This window comes from Rutilus rutilus, assembly GCF_951802725.1.
Source record: "Rutilus rutilus genome assembly, chromosome: 24".
Taxonomy (NCBI): domain Eukaryota; kingdom Metazoa; phylum Chordata; class Actinopteri; order Cypriniformes; family Leuciscidae; genus Rutilus; species Rutilus rutilus.
This window is the reverse complement of record NC_140228.1, coordinates 18100043-18124879: the sequence shown is the minus strand read 5'-3', so window position 1 is coordinate 18124879 and position 24837 is coordinate 18100043. Positions and strand designations below refer to the sequence as shown.

The following is a 24837-nucleotide window of genomic DNA, read 5'->3' as shown; positions in this document are numbered from 1 at the left end:
TCTTACTGACCCCAAACTTTTGAAAGTTAGAAAAGACCAAAAGGGCAAACCATATCTGACAGTGAGCTTTAAATCCTTTCAATTTACATTTATATGATAGACACCACAATCATTGCATTTCACCCACATTTATTTCTCTGTAATAAAACTGACTTTATTGAAAACACCATATATTTACATTTCAGCAGATCACAGTTGATGGCGACTTCAGACAATGGTATTGCTTCCATAATCTATTAATTTCTTCAGCTTGCTTGTTAAACCTTCCTTACAAAACTCAAAATGCGCATATTGCACCATGTACACAATATGGCACGTCTCTTTTCCTCAAAGATGATAATATCCTTCCATGTAACCACACATCCACCTTTAATAATCAAGTAAACTCACCTACAATACATATAAGTGCTTTTTCTTCTCAACGGTCTTCTGAAACAAAGTATAAAGGCCTCTTATTCTTGCCCCCTTATGTCTTGAAACTGACATTTAATCATTGTAGTCATATTCACTACATTAAATCCAAAACAGACTTTCAACTTTCAAGTCTTGGATACATGGTAAGCAACATTTTGAAGTATGAAAATCTAACCCATTCAGCAGCACAAAACGATCCAGCTGACTCTCAAATACGTCTGTATTTGATGTGCAGATAATCTAGCAACTATATATCTATGTGAATTTTAAGTATCAGGGTGTTTGTGAGCAAAATGGAATATTAAATTAGTCTTTAGTCAGTCGCTTTGTCTGTTCCCTATTCCTTCTTAGATTGGCATTGATAGTTTAATATACTTCAGCAACACAAAACCTGCTCATGCAGGGATCCATGAGGAACTGATCCATGAGTCTCATTCCCCATTTGAGGGGGGGAAGGGGGCATTTTGAGAGGAAACAGCCATCAGTCCATCTTAAGGCTACGGTAGATGTAACGAATAAAAGCCAGAGAAGCCCAGAAGGAGACTGTTCCCAGCATGAGCGAGAAAACAAACGCAGTGAGCAAAGAATATCCGAAGAATTCCACGCTCTGTACAAGGCCGCTCATGTTGGAGCGATTGTGGTAGTAGAAGAGAGAGTAAAGAAATATAAAGATGCCAGTGGAGCCGGTGCTAAGAACACTTCTCCACCACCAGCGGTAGTCCTCGCCTGAGAGCAGGAAGTAGGTGAGGGCCACAGAGATGCAGGCGCCCACCGAGAGCAGGATAGCAAACACACACAACAGGATGCCGTAGAGTGTGTAGTGTTCACGACCCCAAGCAGTGGCAAAGATGTAGTACAGTTCTACTGAGATGGCACTGCAAAGTCAAGAGGAGAAAAACAGATGTAGAAGGAGATAAAGATATAGAGTGAGATATAATATTAAAATAATATATATTTTTTAAAACATGTATATAAAATATAAAAGTAATTTAATTATGTTATCTTATGTTAAAATGTTTTCTATATGATTTAAAAAAAATGATGTCATTATTTCTTTAAATATATTATATTAGCAAGATTTCATACATATTTTTTTTCCTTATAATAACATTTTATTATATAAGAAACATTTTCGGTGAATCTGAGGGAGATGTCTATGTCGGGGGGAGGGGGTCTGTTGGTTGTGCTCACTGGCAGTGGTAGAGTGGCCCCCAGGCCTAGAGAATAGTGTATATCTACAATAATTGTATTGACTGGCCTAAAATATAGTATTATTATTATTATTATTATAATAATTACTACTATTATTATTATAAATTACAGTGCTACCGCTACTCCTACTATTATTATCATGAATATTATTGTTACTACTACTACTACCACTACTATTGCTACTACTATTATTATTTTTGTTATAATTATTATTATTAGTAGTAGTAGTATAGTAGTATGAATACTACTTTTACTACAACTCTGTCACAATTACTATGATTCTCTTAAATTGCCTCTATCTATATCACTAAAATATCTCATTGCTTAAACTTACCAATGTGCCTGCATACATCACTATATTGATATATTTATATTTAGTTGTTTTTCTTTTCTCTTTTTTTTGGGTGTTCTGTATGTCCCTCTCTCTTCTGTATGTGTATATATGTCATTGATCTTTTACCTTGTATAAGCTACAATGTTTTAACTTGCAATTAAAAAAAGAAATAAAAAAATTAAAAAAAGAAACATTTTCAAATATTATATTAAAATAATTTCTTATTTATATAACACTATTTTTAAAAATGTTTTTACATAATATATTTTATTTTATATAAAAATGATTTTTAAATATTATGTTAACATGTTTTTTTTACATTATATATTTATTTTTTTTAATAAAAATTCGTATATATTTTTTAAATGTTATTTTATATATATATATATATATATATATATATATATATATATATAAAATTCTTATATATTTTTTAAATGTTATTTTATATATATATATATATATATATATATATATATTATAATGTTTACTTACATATTTTTAAAAATGTTTCTTATATAATATATTATATTTTTAAATGGGATATTATATTATATAAATATATATTATATTATGCAGGAAAACATGTTTTTTTAAAGTTTCCTTATATTATGTATTATATATAAAATGTTTATAAATATTGTATTATATTCAAAATGCTACCTTAAATACAGCAGTTGTCAAAAGTGATGGAAAATTTAAATTTGTATTCAAATATTCCCATTCAAATATTATAAAAAATGTGTTAAAATTTTGTAAGCATATTGCATGGTTGTTCTTGGAGTTTATCTGTAATAATGAAACGAAACATGCCAAATTGTGTGGATATAATTTTGGATCAGGCTGTAATACAATTTAAAAATGTTTTCTTAAAGTTTTCCTTTTTTCTTCCACTGTCTGGAAATCATCTGCTAAGACTCACTGCTCTTACCTGAAAGGCAGGAAGCCGCCGATGGCCATGTGCACAGCCGTGTGTTTGTACCAGGGCTGCCGGGGGATCTGGCGAGCTATGTTACGAGTGCGACACGGGGCCTGGAAGTTGCCAGCTCTGTTCTTTCCAACGATCCCACCAATGACGGTGAGGGGGAAGCCCACCAGCACCCAGGCGCCAAGCAGTAAAAGCACGGTGGTGGCCGGCAGGGCCTGGGTCGATCCGCTCCACCAGTGAACGGAGTTCACCACACTCCAGGTGAAGAAGAGGGGGGCTGAATGAATCAGAGCGAGTGATAGAGAAGAACAAAGAGAGCAACGGTGAGTGGGCGAAGTGTCAGTTACATTTGCTGATGAAGACACTGTAATTGTGACAAGACTATATTTGGAACGGAATACTAGCATACTGCACAATATGTATGTTGAGTCAGGTAACATGCATGTTGAGATTAACATCTAAAATAAAACTGGACATGGAAAATCATGTTGAGCACATTGCATTGTGGGAAACAATACCCCACACAGTGTGCTCCTGTTGTATAAACTATCTATGCGCATAAATACAGAAGATTGTTGTGTCTCACCAGAGAAGAGCGCGGAGGTGAGGATAATGTTCCAGACCCAGCGCTGGCCCTGGATCTGTGTGTAGAAGCTGCAGGAACAGTAACCTGACACACAGCTGGTCAGAGCGTACAGTACAATCGCTGCCGAGTTTATGGCACCATGACGATGGACATTAAACATCCCCAGCAGTGCCATGACAATGATTCCTAAAGAAACCGGGAAAAAGGGTTATGTTCTTCCTATCAGCAACTCTCTTCTCATATTCATCCCAATTTTATCCCAAGTACCTAATTGACACGACTGTTTTACACAGAATATTGCCAAATCATCAATGCAAATTAGTGACAGACAAATTGAGGTGCCAGAAATGGTTATAACATAAAATAAATAGGGCTGTCAAAGTTAATGCATTAACATGATTAATAAAAAGTTGAACCATGTTATTTTTTGTTTTATACCATAAATACATTTATACCATTATTCAGTTATTAGAACTGAACAGAATGAGGCTTAACATTATTAGATATTAATATTAATATTTTTAAAATGGAGATGCCATCCTCAAACAAGGCTGTAACCGTGTCTAGGTGGGGACTAAAGTTTTTATAAATTTTTTTTTTTTTTGCAGAAATTGAAAATATATAGTTAAATAAATAAATATAATAATAGGAAAATAAATGACTTGATTAAATTATTAAAATTTTTGGTCATTTTATTTAAAGGAAATAATTAAAGGATTAATAGGGATTTAAGGGAATAAGGTAAAAGTAAATTTGCAAATAATATTTTATTTTAAAATATGCACACATTTACTCTTATGTCTAATATGTCGAAAACGTTACAGAATAAAGCGGAGTAGTTTGCAGCCGGATATACTGTCAGTCGTTTAACATTTCTATCGTGAAACAGTTGTCAAACATTTAATGTTTAGCTACTTACAGGGGTTGGACAATGAAACTAATACCTGGTTTTAGACCACAATCATTTATTAGTATTGTGTAGGACCTCCTTTTGCGGCCAATACAGCATCAGTTTGTCTTGTGAATGACAGATACAAGTTCTTGACAGTGGCCAGAGGGATCTTCCAGAACAGTGACCAGGTCACAATGTGATGCTGGTGGAGGAAAACGTTTCCTGACTCGCTCTACAAATCGTTCAACAACTTTCCAGTTTCAGTTTTCAATCCGATCAAGTATTTATAAGTCCTATCGAACAGATTAGAAAAGGTCTAAAGCACCCGTTACGATCAAAATGAAATTTCAGTCAGATTTGGTTACTTCATTCCGATTGACGTTGTTGTCATGTGACTTTTATTCCGACTGTGCTACTAGTCCGATAACAAATGGATTATTAGGGTCCATGTAAACGCAGCTATTGACAAGTGCTGTTAGACCGCTGAAGCAGAGCAGCCTAAAATTTTTATTGAATTGTTGTCATCCTAACAACAAACAGAGCAGTGCGTTATGGAGAAGAGCAGAGCAGCATTATAAATCTTAAATATTGGGGGGACAATTTGGCTATTTCTAATTATTGGGGGGGACTTATCTCCCTCAATGTCTATGGTGGTTACGGCCCTGTCCTCAAATAATCTACGTGCATGCTCACACAAGCTCATTTGAAAACAGGCATTCATTTTTTAATCATTTGATATATTTCTATACTGCAGCATGTCATACCTGTGGCCAGAGTCAGAAACTGCGCCCCGACCCCTAATACAGCACACATGAGGCTCTTATACGGTGGGAAGCGAAAGACATCTGTGTGGATGATTTTCCATCCGTTATCCCCCTGATCCAGATCGTCACAACCACCATCTTCCTCCACATTATACCTGCAGACACAGTGACAGCGTTCCATCAGTCCATTGTTCATGAATGATCCCTCCTCTTCCTCTATATAGATAATTGACTTATTATAAATACTGGCTATTTCATTGCTTTCACCTGACTTACGATGATAATATACATTATACAAAATCATCAGAAAATAAAAGGCAAGAGTTACACAATCATTCAAACGTTTGGGGTCAGTAAAAAGAAATGAATACGAAATTTTGCTAATAAAATAATAATAATAATATTAATAATCAGACAAATAATTATGAGCAGTTTTAGGGGCAAAATTGGACAATAGAAGATTGGAAAAACGTTGCCTGGTCTGATGAGTCTCGATTTCTGATGCGACATTCAGATGGTAGGGTCAGAATTTGTTGTAAACAACATGAAAGCATGGGCCCATCCTGCCTTGTATCAACGGTTCAGGCTGGTGCTGGTGGTGTAATGGCATGAGGGATATTTTCTTGGCACACAATGGGCCCCTTAGTTCTAATTGAGCATCATTTAAACGCCACATCCTACATGAGTATTGATGCTCCAACCCGGTACTAGCAAGGTGTACCTAATAAAGTGGCCAGTGAGTATATATAGACTAACTGTAGGCTGTTTTTGGTTGCCGAGTTACATTGCAATTTGTCATAATAGAAAAAGGTGTGTTTTACAGCATTATTTTACAACACTTTCAAATGCAGCTTATAAAATCAGAATTAAAAGTCCTTAAGTAAGGGCTGAAACCTTTAAAGGGGACATATCATGCCAAATGCACTTTTTTAGCCCTTAAATGCATTTTGTTGTATATTTGGAGTGTTTAGAAGTACAGAAAATATGAAATTATTCTCTTCAGGTGCTTCGTTGATATCTTTATATTCTGTTTTGGTCATATTTTTCAACCTGTTCCGATTTTTCTGTTATCTATGACGTTTTTTGAACTATTACGTCACAGTATTTGCAGCGGAACTGCCAAATAAGGACATCGACTTCCGGCCCAACACTTCGAGCAATCCGCCATTTTTATTTCTCGTTGCAATTTTGTAGTCCAAGCTAAAGGATGCAGAAGTTACGAGAGAGTAAGTTAAAATGTTCGGTTGTTGGATGTAGTAACCCACACGCTTCATTACACCGTCTAATGTAGATGAACTGCCGCGCTTGTGACAAGGGCGCATGTTTAACTGAAAGAACGAGCAGAGAGAGAGACCCGGTCGCGCGCGCGCTCTCTCTCTCTCTTCAGAGCCAGGCGAAAGTGTAAACAAGACATCACCGTCTCCAAACTAGACGCTGTCTTGCTCTCTCTCCCTCGCACATATTAATCAAAATAAATCGACACGGTGGTAAAAGGTCGGAAGACCAAAGTTTCATGTGTAAATACAGTACACACCAGTGCGATACATCCATATGAAGACGTTGTTCTACAGGTTCGTCGTCTTCATTTTCATCTCGCTCCGGCTCGAACATGTAAGGCTGGCTGGACAAGTCTTCCGTTGTTGACATTTTGTTAATAACGTGTGAATAAAAAGTTTCTGTGCCGCTAGATAATCGTATATATCAAACTACAAAAATGGCCGAACGGGGTGGAGTTGAACCTCTGCAACCTGGAGAGGGGGCGGGGTATTAAGTGTCTCAATTGTATTTAAAGAGACCGCACCAAAACGAGTTGCTCTCAGACGCACATCAGAAAAGGGGTAGAAAAGGGGCCTGTGGAGCTATAATAATGAAGAATTCAGACCCAAGCATTGCAGTTCCGCTTTATATAGACTACAAATGTATGATTTATATGTAAAAAGGAACAATTTAAAAGCATGATATGTCTCCTTTAAGCAAGAAAAATTGTTTGTTATTAATTAATTAATTATGTAACCAACCAAATTTGCATATGTGAATGTGACTTCAAATCCCTCCTCACCTGGCAAAGTCATTCTTCAGCACTCTCATGAGGATGATGATGACGAAGCCCAGCAGTAGCACCACCAGCACTAGTGAGTTGATGATGGACAGCCAGTGGATTTCCAGAGTCTTGGGAAAAAAGGAATAGTCTCTGAGGCGCTCCGCTCTGCGTGAATGGGGCAACGTACTCTCAAACCAGCGAATGCTGTAGGTGTGTGTGATGGACAGACCACCACTGCCGACACCAGCACTATGGCCTGCCCCTCCTTCCTCTAACGGCTCCGGCTTCACGTCCTTCACAGACACATTGGCGAAGATCACAGAGTCGCCGTTGTACTCTATATTGAAGTCCAAGTGCGTCCACAACCCCACCTGATGTACAAAAAAAGGGAATGAAGAGAGAGCTTTATTCACTGAATTAGCATACATCAAAATAGCACACAGAAGCCTCAAAAAGATTTGGACACTTAATGTACATATTTTATATTTTATAAATGTCTAACATAAATTACCATTCCAAAGTTTAGGGTTGGTAAGATTTTTAATGTTTTCACTCTCTTACGCTCACCAAGGGTGCATTTAAATATACAGTAAAACATTAATATTTTGAAATGTTATTACAATTTAAAATGACTTCTATTTTAATATACTGCTAAATGTACTTTATAACTGTGATGGCAAAGCTGAAATTTCAGCATCATTACTCCAGTCTTCAGAATCACATGATCCTTCAGAAATCATTCTAATATGCTGATTTGGTGCTCAATAAATATTTCGATTTATTATCAACATGGAAAATATTTTTTGGATACTTTTTGGAAAGATTCTTTGATTAATAGAAGTTCAAAAATATTTTTGACCAATTTAAAGCATAAATTGCATACCATGTATTTGATAACATGACAAATTGGCAGTTTATTTAGCAATTGTATAAGGCCATTTGACGATTTCAATCATCATACAGTACCCAACCGACACCCCCCGACCCTTTTTCCCTCAAACTTTATTTTATACACTTTCATTTCAGGCTGGAAAATATGGAAATCCATATAAATACGGGAAAATCCCATCCCTGGATGTTTTTTAAAACGAACAAACGTTTTTGGTAAAACAACAGCCCTTGTTTTGATATATTCTCATCTTATGCAAAGAAATGCATACATTAATAATTGCAGCAAAGTGTCCAAACACTTTTTGGGGCCACTGAATGTGTGTGAGTGAGTGAGTGATGGAGACATAGAGAAAGACCTTGTGGCTGTGAGGCAGGAATCCACTCTCTTCCATGTATCCCACGAAACCCCAGATGGGAATGTCATCAAGGACAAACTCAAAGTAATACAGCTCCTCAACAGCTTCCCGCAACTGATCCACCTGTAGTTTCAAAAATGCATAAAATATAAGACATCTGAAGCCATTTCTACACATCCCTGCCGTTTCCTCTTCTTTGATATTAAAATGTGTTAAATCCTGTTCCAAGAGATCTGGCTTCCTGCACAGTTTAGTTCCAACCCTCCACCACACCCATAACTCTCAAATGAACCTGAAAACCCTGACTAGCTGGTTCAACCATGTTTGATTAGAGCCTGAGTAGGATAGAGAAGTCCTGCCATACAGGCAGGGCCGGATTAAGAAGTCAGAGGCCCCTGGGCACAATGTCTTGTAGGCCCCCTTTTAGGCAGGCCAAATGTAGTTTGTCCAAGGACATTTTAATTTGGCATTAACAGTTTTACTGACTTAAAAGGAACTTTGTTGTACTATGCTGGAGAAAAGCTTATAAATAATCGTTCTTTCCTATAGGATTTTGTAAAACTATGTTGGACTATGACGTAAAATCCATATAGCCTATGTAGTGTATAAATGAAAATGAATATTTCAAAAGTATATTTTTCATTACACTATAGGAAAATTACAATACTTCTGTCCTAATTTCTTCACTTGCAAGAAATAAACCCTTGAGCTTTTATTTTGGAGAAAACACCAGATCACCATGCTGATTGCGTGAGCAAAATGCGCACTTTTTGCCAAAAAGACAGGCACTTAGTGCAAATATATGCTCCGTTATCGGAAATGTAAAAAAAGTAAAAAAAAAAATTTCTTCCACTCGCTTGGGCCCCATAATGCCCATTGGATAATCTGGCCCTGGGTGCCTCCCTATTGGCTGCTGCCCCAGGGCACTCGACCCAGTCCCGTCTATGGATAATCCGGCCCTGCATACAGGGAAACGGTTCGTTTTGCTTATAATTTCCCAAAATGTTGCATTCCAAGTGCCATTAACAAAATCAGGAACTTAAAATCCCAAAAGTTCTAAATAAGGGGCTGTTTACACGACACCGTTTTCAACTAAAAACGTAAAACTTTGTATGCGTTTTGGCCGTTTGTTTACACGACTACGGCGTTTTGGGTGCCTGGAGTTTTAAAAATGGGTTTCAAAGTGCACATTCCTGAAAACGGTCTCCGTGGAAACAACAAAAACATGAATCTCTGAAGACGATGACGTCATGAACATGCGTATAACGTGTTCAGTCTATAGTGTTTCATCGCCATTTAATGGTCTGTTTTCGCGGATCCGTGTGAACAGGGATCGTTTTGACAATCTGTACGTGGAAAACTCAAAGGACAAAAACTTCTCAGTTTTAAGCATATCGTTGTCGTGTAAACGTACCCTAAGATTGCATTTAAAAAAATGTTCTGAATGACTGCATTGCTACCTCTTTCTCAGAGAGAGTGAGCTTGCATAGCGCCTGTCGCTCTTTGTTTTCCTTGAAGCGGATGTCGTAAAGAGACTCAGCCATACGGTCACCATCCAACACCTCTCCCAGACTCAAGGCTTTATGATGGACCTGCAAACAAATCAATCATCCACAAGGTGATAGAGCTGCACTAACAGTAAATCTTATTGCCATGTATTGCACCATAAGGTCATAAAGCAAGCACACTAATATATCCAGATAATACAGATTAGTGTACACTCACCTCTTTAGGTCTGCAGACCGGCAGAGTGTAATAGTGATAGGTTTCCTGTGGGTTGTGATACGGACCGACTTTGTTAACGTACAGGGTCACCGGATCGCCTTGCTTGTAGCTGACTGCCCAGCCAAAGTGAGGCAGCAGGCACAGGACCAGCACACAGAGCCTCATGGATCGACCAGCGACACACAGGCCTGAATGTTCCAGTCTTGCTGTCATGACAACACCTGTTGGTGAGCAAATCAAGACTGTAAAAAGGGGTCAGCAACTATGCAGACAACAAATTTTTTTTTTTATAATTATTTTAAATGGCTTATGGTTGACAGGTCCTGCGATTTGACATGCTAGACTCCATCAGAGCTGATTCTTTTATAATTATTATACATTTTTATGTACACATTTGACAACATGTAATATTGTACTAACAATTCTAATAGATTTGGAAAACACAAGAGAGGTTCAAGGGATACAATTTGAATGTTGGTAATCAAATAGTTGACAGCACCCATGGACGTCAATGGCTACCGTCAACTGTCTGGTTACCAGCATTCTTTCAAATATCTTCTTTTGTGTTCAGCAAAAGAAAGGAACTCATACAGGTTTGGAACAATATGAGGGTGAGTAAATGATGACAAAATTTAGATTTTTGGTCAAACTATCCCTTTAAAATCATGATTTCATTTTGGGGTGAACTATCCCTTTAAGAGAAATGATCACACTACAAAAAACACACTTTTTCAGTTAATCATTAATGTAAATGTAAGGATTTAGATTTTAATAATTGAAATGAAAATGATACTTAAATTCAAACATGTTGTAAAACGTGAGGGTGAGTAAATTATGACAACATTTTCGGGTGAACTATCCCTTTAAATCATGATTTTATTTTGAGGTGAACTTTCCTTTTAAGTGAAAGTTGTCACATCACATACAATATATTTTTTTCTTATTCATATAAATTTAATGATTAAACTGAATAATTCATATTAATTTGAATACTGATAACAAAAGTTTAAGGATGTGCATTATCATTAACTATCTGTAATACTTCACATAATGACATAATTGTTGAATATGGAAGCAAATATAGGTAAATAAATGGACTATGTAATGTAAAGTGTGGTGTGAAGTCACTTAATTTTAAGGTTTATTTACTTATTATGACAGTGTAATTACACAAATAGCCTAAGTACTTAGTAAAATGAATTTACAACATATAGCCTATTTACTAAAGTGTTTGGTTTAGTTGCTTGTAAAATTATACATAATTTATTGTTCTTACTATAGTAAGTACATGTAATTTGTGTAACAGAAACCAGTTCTTGTGGAGTCTCCTAATGGAAGAATTGGACCATTTTTCCAACGTCCTCCGCTAGACTAAAAATAGTTTTAATAGGTTAAATAAACAGATGTAGCTAGCAACCTTCAGACATAAACAAATGAGAAACAAATCGACCAGTCTCTGCACTTTGATTTAAGAGCACTATAAAACCTTTCGCCTACTAAGATGCTTAACATACTTCCGCATCCGAGAAATGCACCAAACCTGTTTGAGATGCTTCCTCGGATTCCTCAGAATCGCTTCTTTCTTTTCAAAATCCAGTCAACAGCACGCGCGAATGTGTACTGTCATATCTGACCATTGCTGGTGTTTGAAGATATCCAGTCTTTGCTTTTACGGTCCGCGATGAAACAGCCAAAAGGTCGAGAGCAACAGCAGCGGCGCACAGCGAATCCACGTCACCTTAAAAAATAAAAACACCCTTTTCGGGATCTTCCGGGGTGGGCGTGGCTACAGCGCAACACCTGCACCTGCTTCAAAAACTCTCGGATTCTTTAAATCACAACTTTAAGTGAGGGTTCAGACGTTTTCCGTGCATGTTAATAGGAGATAACCATTACCAGGAACATCGGTGTCATTTCTTCCTTCTCGTTGATGTTTCGCCAGTCCTGACTAATCGCTCGAGATGCACGTTCCGTTGTTCTTCCTTGCGAAGGCTGAACTAGACAAATTTGATTCATCGATTCCATCGATTTCACAGGAATTCGATTACTTATGCCTTTATTTGGATTTCGCGCGAAATTGACGACGCGTTTCCTCGTGGTGTCGTTTGTATGTGAATGCCTGCAAAGCGAGAAACTAAAATAAACATTTCATTGGTAAGTTGACTATTTTTTTTCTGCGTTTTGCAGTGTTGTTACATAAATGCGGTGCGTGCATAAGCCGCTTTGTGATATTTGCGGGCTTTTAAGCTTTGTTTTGTTTGCAGAGACCAGCTCATCAGTGTGGATACTAATTTAGTATCCGTACTGATTTATGAACTGCTCTGTGTTGGTCTTTATTTTGGAACTAATATTTTCGCCTTTATGGATTTTAATCCCTTTAGATATCTAATCATAACATAGTTCATCACTATGGGAATTCACGGTCTTGCAAAGCTCATTGCAGATAACGCTCCTTCAGCCATCAAGGAGCAAGACATCAAAAACTACTTTGGTAAGGCCTCCTATCATTTAAATTAGATTATGATAATTATTCCAAGTAAACCGTGTCTGTGTGTGTATTTATATTTGTGTATCATATTCGCATGAAGGAAGGAAGATTGCTATTGATGCATCCATGTGCATCTACCAGTTTTTGATCGCTGTCAGACAGGACGGAAATGTTTTGCAAAATGAAGATGGAGAGACCACTAGGTATGTATTGTTGTCTACTATCATTTGTCCACGACTGAAATGAAAAACGAGAATCTGATTGAGTTCAAAGTGTAGATCAGTGGTAATTAAATTCAGTTAAAGTTCCAAGAGGTCCGGACAATTGTTTTGGAATGGGCAGCAGTAGTACTTTGTAAAAGAAAAAAATCCTAAATGGTCATCAAAGATGAGTATATTGGGCCCTCAGAGCAGTGGTTTCTGAGAGTAAAAAAACAAAACAAAAAAAAACCTTTAGCTCAGTGATCTCAAACTCAATTCCTGGAGGGCCACAGCTCTTCACAGTTTTGCTCCAACCCTAATCAAACACACCTGATCCAGCTAATCAAGGTCTTGAGGATTACTAGAAACTTCCTTGCAGGTGTGAGTTGGAGCTGGTTGGAGCTAAACTGTGCAGAGCTGTGGCCCTCCAGGAATTGAGTTTGATGTGAATATTAAAGGGTAAGATCAGGGCCCGTATTCATAAAGAATCTTAATGCAAAGAGTAGCTCCTAGTGACAAAATTCTAAGAATATTCTTAGAAATGTGGGCATTTACTCTTAAAATTAAAGAAAAACTCCTAGTAAAGAAAAAAGTAATTCAGAAAGCATCTTAACCCTTAAAAGAGGTCTTAAGGTCAAAATTGTTAGGAGCACGGACGAGGACTTTTAAGAGGCTTAAGAGTTTCTTTAGCAGAGGAGAAAATGGCAGAAAGACGAAGAGGGAGAAGAAATGTGTTGCAGACAATGAATAACAGTGAGTTAATAACACACTATAGATTAGATCGTGCAGGGATCATGTTTGTGACTAATCTTATTAGAGACACGCTAATATCTCCGACACAGCGCAGAAATGCCATAGCGCCTGAAATGAAAGTAATCACTACATTACGATATTTGGCAACTGGGAAAATTCCATGTTTGATACATTAAAACCAACATTCAAACCACCGCTTAAATAGACATGCCAGCAATCAGTGTAACTGGAAAGAGTGGAACAATTTTTATCATTCTAAGCAATCAAATAATACCTTATAGGAAATCAACAGCATGGTAAATAAAAAAAGGATTTATATACACATATATAATGTGTGTGTGTGTGTGTGTGTGTGAGAGAGAACGATCAAATAGGAAAAATTACGCATGTAAGTTCAAAGTGAAGGCTTAGAATAGACCCTATACTTAAAATCACTTTTTTTTTCCTTCTTGGACAACCAACCAATCACAGTCTTCAAAAGATAGTGTCATACATAGCAACAGGGTCAACCCCGCCTCCTCACTAAGATAAAAGTTTTTGTCTTTTCCTTACTCAGAGTTGCTCTCAGATCGGTCCCGAATCGCTCTTAAGCTAAGACTCCTACATAAAAGTTTTTAAGCTAAATTAAGAGTTTTCTGAGAGGATTCTTAGAATCTTTATGAATACGGGCCCAGATGTTTTATCAATCTATTATTAATTTTACATTTAGATACCCATGTATGGCAGAAGGCCATCATGTGACAAAGATATGGTGTTGGGGTTCAGGGTTTTCCTCTTGAAGTCTGGACCATTTTATATTTTGTTTAAAAAAAAAATTCCTTTTATAACATTGTTTGTTATGAAATGCTCTTAACATGCTGGTTATTAATGCTAAATGTAGATGTAAAAAAATCGTCTGATCAAAAAACTTGTTTATTTGAATGATCAGAGTCATATATACAGTACAGGCCAAAAGTTTGGAAACATTACTATTTTTAATGTTTTTGAAAGAAGTTTCTTCTGCTCATCAAGCCTGCATTTATTTGATCAAAAATACAGACATTTTTTTTAATATTGTGATATATTATTACAATTTAAAATAATTGGTTTTCAATTTATTATACTTTAAATTATCATTTATTCCTGTGATGCAAAGCTGAATTTTCAGGATCATTACTCAAGTCTTCAGTGTCACATGTGACATCCAGTCTATGATCCTTTAGAAATCATTCTAATATTCTGATTTATTATGAGTGTTGGAAACAGTTCTGCTGCCTAATATATTTGATGAATAAAAGGTTAAAAAGAACTGCATAAAAAAAAAAAGATCTATATATATTTTCTAATAATATAAATCTTCTTTACTATCACTTTTGATCAATTTAACACATCCTTGCTGAATAAAAGTATTGATTTATAAAAAAAAAATGAAGAAAAAAATTACTGACCCCAAATTACTGACCAGTAAGTGTATATTGTTGTTACAAAAGATTTCTATTTTTAAAACATTTGCTTCTTTCTTTTTTTCTTTTTTTCTTATTTCTTTTTTTACTTTTTATTCATCAAAGTATCCTAAAAAAGTATCACAGGTTATGAAAAAATATTAAGCAGCAGAACTGTTTCCAACTTTGATAATGAATCATCCAATTAGAATGATTTCTAAAGGATCATGTGATAGACTGGAGTAATGATCCTGAAAATTCAGCTTTGCATCACAGAAATAAATGATAATTTAAAGTATAATAAATTGAAAACCAATTATTTTAAATTGTAATAATATCACAATATTACATGTTTTTTTTTTTTTCTATATGATGAGCAGAAGAAACTTTTTCAAAAACATTAAAAGTAGTAATGTTTCCAAACTTTTGGCCTGTACTGTATGACAGATACAAATAATTGTATGCTGGATTCTCATTTTCTGAGGTGTTTTAGTCAAGTTTGATCAAGCTGTTTTGCTGCTTACCGTGTTTCTGCTACTGTTGTCAAAACCGCGTCTTGTGGCGCAGAGAGAAGCAAAGCACACAAAATGGAAAGGACTTGAATGAGGCACGTTTAGCTCTAGATAAAAATATTAGGATATATCGCTGCAATAAAAAGTTAACTTTAAATAGTAGAAAAGGTCAAATGGTGCTACCGTCGTCATGTCTCACGGTCTGGTTGGAACCAAGCCAGGGTCCGGAACTGGACCGTGATCCACTTTTGGATTCTGAGTATATAACCATGTGCCACTTTATCTTTGCATGATCGTAACATTCATACATGTGTCATTGTCTCCGCAGTCACCTCATGGGCATGTTCTACAGGACCATCCGAATGTTGGAGAACGGCATCAAGCCGGTTTATGTGTTTGATGGGAAGCCCCCTCAGATGAAATCAGGAGAGGTGCGTCAGACACGTGCAATTACTCTAAAGAAAATTGTCAATATTTACTCATACTTGTGTCATTCCAAACTTTTTTTTTCATCCAAAAAATACTGAATTATAATTTGCTAAAGGGAATACGTACAATAAACAAATCAATTAAGCTAAACAAAAAAACAATATTACCAAAACAATAAAAACTGGATGCTGCGGTTGCCAGAAATTCACCGTAAAAATACTGTGACACTGTTTTAGGTATTACGAGATGGCATATTTGTGCCTGTACATTTCACAACTTATAACCTTATTTCATTTAAAGTGTAAGTTGCAGGTAAAATTTTTCACGAAGTAATGCAATGTGTTTATTAAACATAAAGATAAGAACCGCCCACCATTGTTTTTTATACCAAAATGCTGATATAGTATGAAAAGTTGGCACTTTTAACAGTGGTTTTAACCGCTCCCGCTCCCTTCCACTAGATGGGGCATGACGTCATAAGAGGAACTCACTAGTAGAGTTACCGTACGCTAGCAGCTATATTCGCCTTACATAACTTCAGAAAAGTTGGTTGTATGTTTTATTTGATAAAAAAAATTATGAATAAAATAACTCCATTGTAAACATGCTCGTGTGTGCTGACTTAAAGGGGAACGTGATCCAGCCTGAAATGAGAGTAAGCTAATCGCAAAACAAACGGGTTCAAGCGCGTCAGATCAGCCGGTCGCAGGTCAAGCTGTTCGCGTTCACCTCACGGCAGCACATACTCTCCACTGCTGATTCGCCCACACAAACACAATGATGGGGACATCGATCTCTCTTTTTCTTTTCTGACAATAAACATCGCTAATTAAATCGTGAGAAATTGATAACGCGTGGATTGAGGAAGGGTATTAATAAAGTTAACTTACATGACATTTGAGGCGTCGATGAGACTCGCGATTGATGCCTGTGCAGTGTGTGCATCTCTACAGCTCTGATTTTGACTGACACCGTGTACTGTAAGTAAATAATGTCTTCAGTCGTTGTCCCTCCTTGCTATTCTACATGACGGCAATATTTTGAAAAGTAGATAGCTCTAACGTAGCTAACGTTACTCACCTGGACACCAAGCCAACCCACTAATTAATTCTCCTCACACCAAGCATTAATAACTCTTTGAGTGCCATGGCTCCCCTCTCTCACGCCTAACCGGTTAAAAATTGTAGGGCTGTGGTCCATAACGAATTTGATGGTTTCCCACATCCTCAGTCGTTCTCCAAACAGCCATAATATAGTAAGAATCTAGCAGAGTATGGGTTGCGAGTTCCTCTTGTGACGTCATCACCCAGTAACTGAAAAAACACGCTACCTTTGAAGAAACCCCAAAAAATGTTATTTTAACGCATTTTAAGACCGAAATAATTAAATATATACATATAGAGCACTTTAATTTACACATTTATTGGCTGTGGTGGTTAACCTGCAACTTACACTTTAAGTGTTAGTTTACCCAAAAATGAAAATTCTGTCATTAATTACTCAAAAAAGTTTGAGAACCACTGGTGTTTAGTACTATAGTAATAAAGCAGGGGTGTAGTTACATTTAAGCTATTTTAAGGCATGAAGAAATTATTTTCACCCAAAAAGTTAGGGATTAAATTATTAACTGCAGAGGGACTTTTAACATATATTTATTTTTATTCTTGCAGCTGGAGAAGAGAGGCGAGAGACGAGCAGAGGCTGAGAAACTTCTAGCTCAGGCACAGGAAGCAGGTACAGACACTTTCAAAACAGCATGTTTTCTTGAAAATAATTCTTTAAAATGGATCCTAATTCCAAAAATTCTCACAGGTGAACAGGAGAACATTGACAAGTTCAGTAAGCGACTAGTGAAAGTCACCAAACAACACAATGATGAATGCAAGAAGTTACTTACTCTGATGGGAGTCCCGTACATTGAGGTACAGCCCCAGTCACTGACTGCCGACTATATAGAATATCATTATTATATTAATATTATTATGCAGATAATTATTTTGTGGATTTAAGCAAAATTGTATACATTTCATGTTAAGGCTCCATGTGAGGCTGAGGCGAGCTGTGCTGCTCTGGTGAAATCAGGGAAGGTTTATGCCACCGCAACAGAAGATATGGACGGTTTGACATTCGGAACAACAGTCCTGTTGAGGCATCTAACAGCCAGTGAAGCAAAGTATGTTTGGATACGCTTCATATCTGAAATAGTTTTTGTATTTGTAATGGAGATGGACAATGTTTGGGTGGTTTTCTCTTTTTTTCCATTTTAGAAAGCTCCCTGTCCAAGAGTTTCATTTCAATCGTATTCTACAGGATATGGGTCTGACAAATCAACAGGTGAGACCTTTGCTTTCTGTACATCCTCTTTTGTACATATGTAGAAGTGTCAGTTCTTTCTAATTGCTGTGTTTGAATGTCTTCCTCAGTTCATTGACCTGTGTATCCTTCTGGGCTGTGACTACTGTGGCACTATAAGAGGAATCGGACCCAAGAGAGCCATCGACCTCATTAAACAGCACGGCTCTATTGAAGAGATCCTTGACAATATTGACCCAAATGTAAGTTTATTTACACTGTTTAAAGCCATTTACTTATTATTGAATTGTAGGGGAATTTATAGTTAAAACCAGAGGACCAGATATGATGAATGTAGACCAGGAGTCAGAGATGGGGACGTTCCAGTTGAGAAGACATGTAGTTCTACAACTACTTAAATCTCAAAAGCTTGAAGTCATTCAAGTCATTTAATATTTAGAAAGATAAATATTGATTAATAACTTGATTACAAACCACTCAAAAAGGATATAAATTGAAGCGGTAGTGGATTCAATAATCCACCCCTACAGAATTTCACATTGCAGGTCGGTACATCCTCAAGATGGCATTTATATTAGTAATGCACCCTTTCAAAACACACATCCCGGATCATGTACTTGGTGAATTGTGCCCTCTAGTGGTCAGTGCATTGCTTTGTTTGAAAATAACTTTTGGCAACTTTACTATTTTTTTTTTCCATCATTTTATTTATGTATTATGCATTTAATTATTTTTACTGGCCATTGCGTAATGAAAAATTAGATTAATCTTTTTTTTTTGTGAAGACCCATAGTGATTTTGTTCCTCATTTTTTGTGAGGGGAATATACACTCAGCAGCCTCTTTATTAGGCTAAGGGTACACCTGTTACACTGCTCATTAATGGTGCATTCACGCCATGTTGTTATTACTGTAATTACGAGATTTCAACTTGTAAAAAGTGTTCACGTCCTGGTAGAGCTCGTAATAACCGCTTGTAAGTTGGGAATTGTCTGAGAGCTCCTACCTGTACCACGTGACTGCTGTACCTCTAAAGAAGAAAGAGGGTATTATTCCTCTCAGAAATGTAAATTTAGTCAGTCTGTATTTTCATTTAAAGCCACAAGGGAATGGAACTCCATCCCATCAACAATTAGACAGGGTTCGTACGGGTGCTTGAAATCCTTGAAAGTGCTTGAATTTTGATATTGTGTTTTCAAGGTTTGAAAAGTGCTTGAATTTTGGATAAAATTCTTGAAAATGCTTGAATTTGTAACTGTATTTCTTTCACAAGAAATATCTTTCTGATGAAATAGTTCTTTATTAAATGGAGAAAAAAAATGTAGCCCTTCAGAATCAGATACAGATTGATTTGCGTTACGCTGGCCAGAGCAAAAGTAGGCGGAGTTTTCATTTTGATTTCCGCGGTTGTTTGGATGCACCGTTTTTATTGGCCACGCAGCGCAACAGTTGAACTATTTTAAACTTTGACCGCGGCGTGCGCGCGAGCTCGCTGAGCTCCGCTTGGCTTTGGTCTGAGTAGTGCGGCGCAAGCCATTGAAATATATCGGTTTCATTTCATAGCGCAGCGCGGTCCGCGTCCTATCTGAAAGGGCCATTAGTGACTGAGAGTACTTGGTGTGATAATGTAATGTAAGTATTGCATGTCCGTTATGTCACGTTCATTTGTGGAATATGCAGTGAAAATTGCCAAAATTACAGAACTGTAACGTGCAAATTAACCTGCAAACGTTAGCTGAACTAAAATCAGTCAGTGTCATAAGAAGTATACTGTTACTGTAAGGTTTAGGATGGCCCTATGCAATATTTACACTGCTCTATTCCAGTAAATGTATTAGCTAACGTTATGTCTTGGCCCAAGACATCTTGGCAATGAAACACATTTATTAGGCAGGTGCCTGTGCACTCAGATATTGTTCAAACCTTGTCTATATCAAGAATGTGTCCCAAAACGGGAAGGCCTGTCAAATATTTCTGTTCAAATCCTAAGTCTTCATATTTGAAATTAATTCAGTTTTACAGCCTATAAATCACATTATCTGGTAAGCAATATTTGGACATTAATATAATGAAAACTATATTATTCATATGCTTTAGGCTATATACTTAGTGATACATTTTGAAGAATAAAACTTGTGATTGGCTTAAATATTAGGGCTGCACAATATATCGAAATATTGCAAATGTATATATTACAATATGCATAATTGCATATCGCAACGGCTTACAATAACTGGGGTCATGAACAAAAGACAAAGAAATCACTCACTGCTTTTGGCTGAATAGGCTAACTTTTGTAGCTTTAATAAGAATCGATATATTTAATTCATGCAGTGAAAACTAAGCAGTGTTTATTTTTACATTTGATTAATCAGTTTCTGTTGTTAAATATATAACCCTAATGTAGGATAACCTGAACCCCTAAACCCCAGTGATGTTGAAATAACACTTCTTATGCTACAGAACACTGATGTTCACTGTCTTGAAGTTGTAGGGATATTTTCTTATCACAAAAAAAATGTGAAACACGTATGTGTAGGTTATATCATTTTAAAGATATTTTAAAGATAATTTAAGTTAATCTGACACACTTTAAGCATTATCGTATCGCATATTGAATATCGCATTATTTAATGAGTTATCGCATATCTCATTTTTCTTCAATATCGTGCAGCCCTCTGCTATTATGAAACATTTGGCTGTTTATCTCTTTTGATGTGATAAAAACACAAAATAATAATTTAAACTATGTATTGGTATGTAATTTACGGTAGTGTAAGGTGCTGGAAAAAGCTTTAAAATGGACCTGGAAAGTGCTTGAAAAGTGCTTGAATTTGACCTTGGAAAAAGTGTACGAACCCTGATTAGAAGACTGGATACGTGTGGTTATGTTTTGTCTTAAAAACGGTTACTTGCTACTCAGCACTGTCAACATTAGTATCTTATTCTGATTGTAGCTTCTTTGTAATAATTGCTACTGTTTTTTTGCTTACCTTTTATGTAGCACAATATATGTTTAGATAAAATTGTCTGTTAATGTATTTTAGCACGATTTCTGCGTGGAATCATATACTTTTATTTTTTATTTGATGATGTAAAAAAAAAAAAATCTCTTGTGTGCATTAATATAAGATGCTTTGTTTTTTGTTTTTAGGGTGACTTTTAACATTCTGTCAAGGGTCTACAGATGAAAAATAGCCTTTTTGCTAATTCTGGCACATTTGCAGCCATGTTTATTGTTGCGTACTGCCCCTGTAAACAAACTATTTAATTATATTTTAGCATATGTTTAACATACATCGCTAGGCAGGTAATGAACAAACTAGCTAACATTTATAGTTTATTTACGACTGAAATGTTGCACGTATATTTAACATGCAAAGTATTTATAATGTATTTCATGTGAGATTAAATGTTCAAGTCTCTATACCTATATCAGCTTTATATTAACTAACTTCACAACTTTTACTTGCACTGACATAGCAAGATTTTTTCTTTTGCTCTGTAAATTTGTTTACATTTTTCAATCTCGTAATATTCTGAAGAAGACAGAAGTGGATCGCGCTTCTTCTCTCATGAAAAGTGAATTGCTGTTTCATTGTTACTAAAAAACCACAACATACAGCCTTCATCTTTAAAGTAGACTTACAACATATTGTTTGTTTGGTTTGTGCTGCAGAAGCACCCAGCTCCAGAAGACTGGCTGTATAAAGAGGCTCGGGGTCTGTTCTTGGAGCCCGAGGTCGTGGACGACACATCTGTCGATCTGAAGTGGAACGAACCTGACGAGGAGAAACTAATTCAGTTCATGTGTGCTGAGAAACAGTTCAGGTACAAACAAACTTAAATCTCTACAAATACTACTTTCTGCCCAAACCTGGAACTACTAACATCACAAAAGTCAGTTTAAAATACATTTATTTAAATTACAAATACTAGTTACACTTTATTTGGTAACACTTTATTTTTGCATAATTGTGCATAATTACATGCAACTAACCCAAAAGTACACCCTAATCCAAACCCTATAGTAAGTACATGTAGTTCATTAGTATTACTCAGTACTTAAATGTATAATTTACACTGTAACACAGACACCTTAAAATAGGTGTCTTTTAAGGTGTCATTGTTACAGTGTAATTACACTCAGTACTGTGTAATATTAGTTAGCATGTACTTCCTACAGAATTAGAGTTTGATTTAGAGTTTACTGTCATATAACGTGTAAAGTGTTAATTTCATTTGTGTAAATAAACAGCTATTACTTTATTCATAATATATCTAGATGACTACAAACCATTGCAAAAGCAGCTTGTGATGCCACATTAATGGCTTTGGATATGAAATGGCTTGTACACAAAGGTTGTGATGAGGGCTGCAACTAACAATTATTTTGATAATCGATTAATCTGTCAAATGTTTTGATTAGTCGGATGAAAAATCTCAAAATGATCATACATTTAATAATTATTTTTTTAATTAAAAAAATATTTTAATCTATTTTAAACACTGTTATTCCACATCCTGCCCAATGCTGTCCTCTAAACAATGTGTTATATAAAGCCTATGAAAACAAATATAGTGAATATCTATGTAGGCTATCCTGTACATTATAAACAAAAAAGGGTTAAAATACAAACATTACATTCTAAACTTAAAAACAACCGATTGTTTACTATTTAAAACAGAAATTAAAATAACAATAAAAACAAAAGCACAAAATATTCACTTGTGCGAGGTATGAAGAAACGCATTCACTATAAATTAGGGTTGTCACGATACCAAAATTCCAGTAGTCGGTACCAATACCATTACAATTTAACAGTTCTCGGTACCAATTTCAGTACCACAGCAAAATCTGTTGGAAATATTTATTTTAACTATTTGAAAAAAATATTAAATTCAATGAGTTTATTATTTATGATGGTAATGTACAACAGTAGCCCAATATATTTCTGTCAATTTCTTCAAGTTAAACCAAACTTTTATTTTGACGGGTTGCCGTGAAGACGGGTTGCCGTGAGTTTCTGTGGGTGTATGATATGATGATAGTGTTTTTCTCAAATGAAACTGTAAAATGCTCATGAAGTGATTCAGACCCAGAGCGGCTCTGGAGACTAAGTTAGTTCATGCATTCATGTCCTCATATAGTGAGGTGGAAGAGGCTGATAACACAGCGAACTTCAGTGCGTGTCTGTGTGTGTGTGGTAATTGAAACCGCGCATCTGCGCCATTCACACAGAGATGCGCAGAACATCCAGGAATCATATTTAAATTGTCTTTTTGTGGTCAGTTAGGCTGGAGCTCTGCGCTTAGATAAACACGGAAACGACTGAAAGCAACTGAATATATCCGGTCCTCTGTACTACCTGTGAAGCTGCTTGAAATAATCTGTATTGTAAAAAGCGCTATATAAATGAAGGTGACTTGACTACAGAAATACAGAAATGCTGGTATCATATTTTTAAAATTTCAGTACCGACTTTTGACAACCCTACTAAATGATACATTATAAAATAATTATATTACATTAATGGGCTATACCAACAATAGTGTCTTTACTGTTAATGCTCTCATAAATATGATTACTTGTTAAATGTAGAATTTTTTAAACCTACACTTAATTTCTAACCAAGCATATTTTAGCAAAATGTGTATTGTAGGCAGAAATATTGCACTCCTGTTCTACTGTGCTCTGTCTGTTTGATGTTCTTCCTCCACCTGCGCTTGTTCATTGAACACTGAAGTTTAACAAGACTCACTTGTCAGAATATGCAAACACTCGCACTGAGGCCTGTTGTGCTGTGGGGTTTGAGATGAAACAAAGATGAAATTGTTCTTTTGTGTGTTGCTAGTGAGGATCGTATCCGCAACGGCTGTAAGAAGATCATGAAGAGTAGACAAGTGAGCACCCAGGGCCGGCTGGACACGTTCTTTACTGTAACCGGATCAATCTCTTCTAAGCGTAAGGTAGGATGTAATGACTGGAACTAACTTGTAATAGCTATGTTGAGATAATTTAATACTCTGAAAAATAGTAATACTTTCATGATTGAGGTTATGGTAATTGTGTGGATTTCTTCATGATTTTTTATTTTTATTGCTTCATTGCAAAGTGATTTGTAAAATATATATATATATTTTGTATTACTTAGGAGCCTGAAATAAAAGGATCTGCCAAGAAGAAGCAGAAAACAAGCGCTACATCAGGCAAATTTAAGAAGGGTAAATGAAAGTGATTTCAGCCAGAGGAGTTCAGAGCTGGTCATGCCCTTAACAGTTATTTCATTTCATATTGACGAACAAAACATGAGAATATTATAAGTATTTTAATAAACTTGGGGGAAATAAGTTTTAAATGCCCTGTTTTTCTGTACTGTCTTGAATAAAGATAACTATTTAAAACTATATTATGTTTTGTGTGGTTTGTTTTGATGAAATTCTGTCTGGTTTTAAGATATTTAAACAGGCTGATTACATGAATATATTTATTACAATCCCTACTGTAGGTTAAACCTATAAACTTTTGGTTCCTATCCAGATCTCTAACCTATGGATGGAAGCTTGTTTCCGCCATTG

The 24837-nt window shown here is 36.0% G+C and overlaps 2 protein-coding genes across 2 annotated transcripts; one reads left to right on the top strand and one right to left on the bottom strand.

Annotated features, from left to right (window-relative positions):
• Positions 1-128: 128 nt before the first annotated feature.
• Positions 129-12093, bottom strand: tm9sf1 (transmembrane 9 superfamily member 1). The gene is made up of 10 exons (XM_084398632.1): positions 12040-12093; positions 11684-11881; positions 10144-10364; positions 9879-10010; positions 8419-8541; positions 7190-7542; positions 5131-5285; positions 3475-3660; positions 2892-3165; positions 129-1289 (listed from the first exon to the last, which is right to left on the bottom strand). Exons 3-10 carry the CDS (start codon positions 10354-10356, stop codon positions 896-898), a joined length of 1830 nt encoding a protein of 609 aa, XP_084254758.1. The 5' UTR covers positions 10357-10364; positions 11684-11881; positions 12040-12093; the 3' UTR covers positions 129-895.
• A 54-nt stretch (positions 12094-12147) lies between these two features.
• On the top strand, positions 12148-24666 carry fen1 (flap structure-specific endonuclease 1). The gene is made up of 12 exons (XM_084398634.1): positions 12148-12297; positions 12525-12634; positions 12732-12834; positions 15846-15948; positions 17617-17680; positions 17759-17868; positions 17983-18119; positions 18214-18280; positions 18370-18501; positions 21938-22089; positions 24114-24228; positions 24414-24666. Exons 2-12 carry the CDS (start codon positions 12553-12555, stop codon positions 24489-24491), a joined length of 1143 nt encoding a protein of 380 aa, XP_084254760.1. The 5' UTR covers positions 12148-12297; positions 12525-12552; the 3' UTR covers positions 24492-24666.
• The last annotated feature ends 171 nt before the right edge of the window (positions 24667-24837 follow it).